General features: G+C 65.6%; 2 protein-coding genes across 3 annotated transcripts; both read left to right on the forward strand.

Annotated features, from left to right (window-relative positions):
- Positions 1-1,373: 1,373 nt before the first annotated feature.
- On the forward strand, positions 1,374-3,595 carry ETHE1 (ETHE1 persulfide dioxygenase). Of its 2 annotated transcripts, none has more exons than XM_044684379.1 (7): positions 1,374-1,516; positions 1,605-1,746; positions 1,951-2,069; positions 2,502-2,631; positions 2,855-2,944; positions 3,264-3,380; positions 3,469-3,595. In XM_044684379.1, the coding sequence occupies exons 1-7, from the start codon at positions 1,403-1,405 to the stop codon at positions 3,519-3,521; spliced, it is 765 nt and encodes a 254-aa protein (XP_044540314.1). In that variant the 5' UTR covers positions 1,374-1,402; the 3' UTR covers positions 3,522-3,595. The 2 variants fall into 2 exon arrangements, with proteins under 2 accessions (XP_044540314.1, XP_044540313.1); XM_044684378.1 differs by having other exon boundaries at positions 1,376-1,516; positions 1,605-1,749; positions 1,921-2,069.
- Positions 3,596-4,719: 1,124 nt separating this feature from the next.
- On the forward strand, positions 4,720-6,251 carry LOC123255620 (pleckstrin homology-like domain family B member 3). The gene is made up of 3 exons (XM_044684380.1): positions 4,720-4,760; positions 5,434-5,653; positions 6,034-6,251. The coding sequence occupies exons 2-3, from the start codon at positions 5,462-5,464 to the stop codon at positions 6,232-6,234; spliced, it is 393 nt and encodes a 130-aa protein (XP_044540315.1). The 5' UTR covers positions 4,720-4,760; positions 5,434-5,461; the 3' UTR covers positions 6,235-6,251.
- The last annotated feature ends 11 nt before the right edge of the window (positions 6,252-6,262 follow it).

The raw sequence follows: 6,262 nt of genomic DNA on the forward strand, positions 1-6,262 counted from the left end.
GGCCTCTGCGGGGGCTTGCAGCTCTGAGCGCGCGCCCGGGAGTGGGAGGGGACGAAGTCCCGCGTAGGCCGCGCGCCCGAGCGCGCACGCGCCCTGCGTTTTATTCCGGGGGCGAGCACAAAGTGCAAGGCGCATGCGTAATCTAGTCGCATGGAGGACAGGCGCATGCGCCTGGAGGGATAGCGACCCGTAGCCCACGCAGCTAGAATAAAAAACAAACAAGGCAGAGAGGCGCCAGGACGGTGGCCGTCCTGGTTCCAGATTGTCTCAGAGGAAGCTTCGCTTTTTGCTGCTATTCTGGGCCTCTTTCCTGGCCCTAAGGGAGAAGCCCAGACCTTGAGGAAAGTCACTCCCTCCCTCAGTTTCCCCATCTGTAAAACGAGGGGCTGCATCTCCGAGTTTCCAGCCAGCCCTGCATCTGTAGTCAGAGACAGCCAGAGGCCCTGGGAGAAGATGGGGCAATCCAGACATTACCAAGCCTCCCCCCCAGGCCCCAATTCTTGCGGGGAGAAATCAGGGCAGTGACGGGTGGCGGGAAGCTGGGATTCCCCGAGGAACAGGGGCTGAAAACCCCAGTACCTGGGTCCTGGAGGATGAAAGTCTGGGACTCCAATAACGGGGTCCTGTGGGGGTCTGGGCTGGTCACACCAATACCAGGATCCCAGGGGGGTCCAAACTGGAGACCCCACGATTACAGATGCCACAGGGAGCAGCATTCTGGGGAATGGGGATGGAGCACGGGCTACTCTGGCCTCCTTCTCTTGACAGTTACTCTGCGCTTTCCTCCCACCCCAAGCCCAAGTCCTAAAAACTCCCAGCCGAGGCCTAGACTGGAAGAGAGGCTGCCCTCCCCTTGCAGGCCTGAGAAGGACAAGGGCTAGAATCCTGCACAATGCCAGAGAATGGGAGTCAGCCGGCTCCTGGCGTGTCTCGGGGCTGGTCCTGGGTCCATTCCAAGCCTCGGTTCCCTCTCTCCTAAGCTGGGGGATGGTATCACCTCCCCTCACCTCACCAGAGTAAGGATCAAACCAGAGCTTTGGCGGTGAAACTTCCCCTCCCCCAATGGCACCTGCTCTGGTTTCCTGGGTGCTTTGAGATCCCTAGCGAGTGAGTATTCCTCAATAGGGCATAAGGGGAAGTTAGCACGCTCGTTTTAAAAATAGGAAAACTGAGGCTCAGACCCGTGTGACTAGCCCGGGGTCACGAGATTCGAACCTGCCTCTCTCTCTATTCCGAAGGGCGAACTGAGGTTCCACCTTCCCGCAGGGCCCAGCTTCTGAGTGCCAGCCCCTTTAAGGCCCCACCCTCCCCTCGCCGGCCCGGACCACGCCTGGGGGGCGGAGCGGCCCCTCCCCTGCCTCAGGTCCTGGGGCTGCCCTTGGGCGACTAAACAGTCCGCACGATGGGGCCTGGGCTGCTGCTGCGCGTGCGCGGGCTGCTGGGGGTTCCTGGGCTGAGGCTGGGGTCCGGGGCCAGGGCGTTCAGCGAGCGGGGGAATGGCCTCCTGTTGCGCCAGGTAAGTGGCGGGGCTTCCGGGGGCGGGGAAGCGCGGGGGGCGCCGGGCCGGGGGAGGCGGGGCTTCACCCTGATATTTCCCCCCGCAGTTGTTCGAACCCCAGAGCTGTACCTACACGTACCTGCTGGCCGACCAGGCTGCCAGGGAAGCCCTGCTCATCGACCCCGTGCTGGAGACGGCCTCCAGGGATGCCCAGCTAGTGCGGGAGCTGGGCCTGCGCCTCCTCTATGCCGGTGAGCCTGGCCGCCCGCCACCAGCCTCATTGCCCTCCCCCGGGGCCAGCGCTCCGCGCCGGCGGGCATCGGAGGCAGGGAGGCCGGGAAGAGGCTGCCCAATCGAGGGGCGGGGGTGATGGCCTCGGTTTGGCCGGGGCCCTGACGGCCCCTTCTTCCCCTCCCCCACAGTCAACACCCACTGCCATGCGGACCATGTCACCGGCACCGGCGTCCTCCGCTCCCTCTTTCCGGGGTGCAAATCTGTCATCTCCCGCCTCAGCGGGGCCAAGGCCGACCTGCTCATTGAGGAGGGGGATGTGCTCACCTTTGGGCGCTTCGTGAGTCTGGGGCAAGGGTTCCAGGCCGATGGCCGGCGCCCTAGGGTGTGGCAGGGATCTGGGGGCCATAAACACACCCTGGCACTGGGGAGAAGGGGGCCACCCTAGCTGAGAGGCACAGCCTGGGCCCCCCAAGATTCTGTGCAGACACCCCTCCCTGTGCAGCTGTGGCCTCCCCAGGGGCTTCTGGAGAGGACACTGTGAGGTGGAGGGGAAAGCCCGGCCTGAGGCTGGCCCTGTGTCCCTGGACAAGTCACTGCCCAAGGCTAGAGCCAGCCTAGGGGCAAGGGCTGAGCCTGCCCCACTCTGCAGATGGGGAAATTGAGGCTGGATCCAAAAGGGAGATTTTCATTAGAGGATCAGATCCTTCCCCCACCCAGCCCCAGGCAGGGACAGACAGGCAGAGCTCCCTCTCATCTTCTCCCCACTCAGGCCCTGGAGACACTGGCCAGCCCCGGCCACACCGATGGCTGCCTGACTTTTGTCCTGAGTGACCACAGCGCAGCCTTCACCGGGGACGCCCTGCTCATCCGGGGATGCGGACGCACAGACTTCCAGCAAGGTCTGGCCCTTTCCCTCCTGGGCCCTCTGTGGCCGGCAGCCCTGGGCGCACCCTGTGCTTGTGCCCATTTTATGGAGAAGGAAACGGAGCTTCCTGGCCCCACCCAGGGCCCTGGCCTCTCACCCACTCGACTCTGCCCCTGCGAGGGAGGGGGATTCTTGGGCCCCCACCCCCAGACGTGCCCCATGCAGACCCCTTCCCCCTCCTCCTCCCTGCCCTCCAGGCTGTGCCAAGACCCTGTACCACTCCGTGCACCAGAAGATCTTCACCCTTCCCGGGGACTGCCTCATCTACCCAGCTCATGACTACCTAGGTGTGAGGGCCTCCTGGAGGTGGTGGGCTGGACAGGGAGGCCTGTGGATGGGAGGAAACCCCAACTCTCACAAGTCCTTGGGGGGCCCTGGAGAACCCCGGCTCCCAGAGACAATGCGGGGGGCCTGGAGCCTTTCAGCAGGGGGAGGCTGGCAGTCCTGTGAGGCTTCCGTCTCCACTGCCCAGCTAGGCACCGGGATGCCCCACCCCCAGGGGCTCCCGGAGATGCTAACTGCACCCCAGTTGGGCCTCCTGATGAGGAGAGGGGGAGGGGGGCCCAAGGGAATCTGGGAACTGAATGGCTGCCCCGGGTGACACAGGGCAGACGGTGTCCACTGTGGAAGAAGAGCGGACCCTGAACCCGCGCCTCACCCTCAGCTGCCAGGACTTCGTCAGGGTCATGAACAACCTCAACCTGCCCAGGCCCCAGCAGATGGGTGAGAAGGCCGCGCCTGGGTCACTGTGGGCCGGTGGCCGAGCCCCGGGGAGTGGCCGAGGTCTCACTGTCTCTCTCTCCCTCCCCAGACGTCGCCATCCCAGCCAACATGCGCTGCGGAGTCCAGGAGCCGTCGGGCTGACTGCCCCATTGAGGCCCCAGCGAGGCCGCGATGGAGCTTCTCATTTCCGTTAATAAAAACTTCTTTTGCCTAAACTTGCCTGGCCTCCTGGGCCTCTTCCTTTCTTTGCCTCCCCACATTGCCCCAGACTGAGCCCGTATTGGCTGAGCTGAGGGCTGGGGGTGGGGGGGCAGCTTCCCTAGGACCGTCCTTGGCGTCTGGGCCAGACACGGTGCCACGAGCCATCCACCCCCTTCTAGGATAGAGCCTGGGCTGGCTTTTGGCACCCAGGGCTGAAGGGAGAGGCAGGATGGTCCAAGGGGCAGTGTCAGGAGCTCCGAGTTCCAATTCCACTTGTAGCCTCAGTAACCGGGCCCTAAGTGAGGGAGGGCTCAGATCTGCTGAGGCCCGATGGGCCCCGGGTGCCAGGGCAGGGCTAACCCCAGGGAGGCCGGAGCTGGCATTCTCACGGCCCTGGAAGAGAGGGGCAGAGGTCCAGAGCCTGGAAATGAGCAGCCAGAGAAACTGCGTACCTTGCTGGGAAACACCACTAGGGGGGGTGTGGACTGACCTGGGCCGGTCTCCCGGGCTCTGCCATTTGGGGGAGGCGCGGGTCAAAGGCGCCCCAAGCGGACCAGAAAGAAGACTGGCCCTGGGGCAGCTGGAAAGTTTTCACTTCCTGTTTTTGCCCGAGAGGAAGGGTCTGGCTGCCTGACCTTGAACTCCTCCCTCCAGGGCCGGCCCTCTCCCAGTCTCCCGTGATTCACCCTGGGGCGCCCCCTCCCCAGCTTCCCGAACCGGGCCCAGCCCTTCCAAAGGGGTCATTAGAGGGGACCGGCCCCACCCCTCTCTGCAGCCCGGGTCCCAGGGGTTCAGGAAGGTCGGGGCTGGGCGCGGGGACCTCGGACCTGGAGGATGACGGATTGCAGCTTCTGTCCTCGGGGCAAAGAGGAAAGGACCCCTGGGTCCTTGGAAGGGGAGTCCTGGGCCTTCTGGGTAGGGCTTGCACCCCTCCGCGTGGGGAGGGAGGACCGGGACGCCTGGTTCCCAGGGTGTGGGCACTGGAAGGGCCAGATACCTGGTTCCCTGCAGAGCTGTTGGACCTGTTCTCTCGCCTCCCACTCCCCCCACCCCCCCGCATCCGGGCTCCTGCAGGGGGGCGGCCCCTCCCTCCCTCCTCCCTCCTCCCCCGCCACCTGTCCCGTGGGCAGAGGCCAGCACTCTGGGAACAGGGAGAGGCCCGCGGAGGAGACGCAGCGGGTGAGGGGGCTGGCCGCCTGGGTCTCGGAGGGTGCGAGGGCTCGGCTTTGGGGCACCCGGGCTCCGGAGGGGGCGGCCGAAGGAGGGAAGAGGGGGAAGAGCCCTGGGGCGGGAGGGGCTCGGAGCTAGAGGGAGTCAGACACTGGGCTCCTGGGAGGAGGGAGCTCCCCGGGCATTTCTCCGGGCCAAGTGAGCGGGGCTAGAAGGGTGAAGACGGGCTCCTGCCTGGAAGCCCGGGCCCTCCAGATCCGCGAGCCGGGCCGGACCTCAGCCCCTCCGAATCCCATTCCTGAAGCTCCTCAGGTCCCGCCCCAACCCTCGGGTCCCGCCCCTCGAGCGTCGGAGGACCCGCCTCCTGAGCTGTCTAGATCCCGGCGTCTGGCCGGTCCCACCCCCGAGCCCCTCTGAGCAGCCCGGCTGGAGCCCCTCTCCCTTCTCGGAGCGTCTCGGGCCCCGCCCCCTCGGGCCCTCAGCCAATCCCTGAGCCCCTCCAGGTCCACCCCCTGAGCTCCCGAGCCTTTCTCGGGGTCCTGCAGGCCAGCCCCCTTGTCCTCGGGACATCGTGGGTCTCCCCGAGTCCTCTCTTCCTTTGGGGAGCTCCCTAGGTCCCACCCCTTGACCCACCTGGTCCCCGAGCCCCCCGCTCCGTCCTCAGCCCCTTCTCCCCCCACAGTCCCCAGAGCTCGGCCGGAGGGGGAGACATGGGCGTCCCCACGAGCCCCGGAGATGGCGGCAACCAGGAGGGGTCCGAGCGCCCTGAGGACCACGGCCAAGCTGGGGAGCCCGGCGAGCAAGAGGTCTCCGAGGCCCCTGGGGAAGCCGGGAGCCTCCACGTAGCCTGCAGGGAGGAAGAAGACGAAGAGGGGAGCAGTACGGAGAGCGGGCGGGACCAGGTGAGACCCAGAAACAGCTGCGAGAGACACACGATGACAGAGACAAAAAGCCGAGACACAGGGACCAGAGACAGGGAGAGACGCCGAGAAACTGCGACGCTTCGAGTCACTGACAGGGCTGCAGAGAGGTAGGGAGAGACAGGGAAACTGAGGCACCGACCAGAGACAGAGCGAGGAAGGCACGAGAGTGGAGGGACAGGGAGACACTCAGAGTTCCAGGGAGCGTGAGGAACTCGGAGACACGCACAAGGAGAGACAGCCAGAGATAGCGACAGGGAAAGACCCTGCCCAAGATACCCAGACAGGCCGAGACACTTGGACCAGAAAGGACCAAACCCAGAACCCGAGCCCGATAGCCACACGACCTCCTCCCCATGCAGAGCGAAGCCTCGCCCCCTGCCCCACCTGCTGTGGAGGGGCCACGAGGGGCAGCTCGGCGTCTAAGGGGGCAGCAACTGGAGGCGCTGACCCGGGTGGCACTGATGGAGCAGCGGGTCAAGGAGCTCCAGCAGCAGCGCAAGGAGCTAAGGATCGAGGTGCTGACTCCCAGGCTCCTCCCTCCAGGACCCCTGCTTCCCTAGGCTCCCAGCCCCCTCCCCTGGACACCCC

This window comes from Gracilinanus agilis, unplaced genomic scaffold (assembly GCF_016433145.1).
Source record: "Gracilinanus agilis isolate LMUSP501 unplaced genomic scaffold, AgileGrace unplaced_scaffold49467, whole genome shotgun sequence".
NCBI classification, from domain to species: domain Eukaryota; kingdom Metazoa; phylum Chordata; class Mammalia; order Didelphimorphia; family Didelphidae; genus Gracilinanus; species Gracilinanus agilis.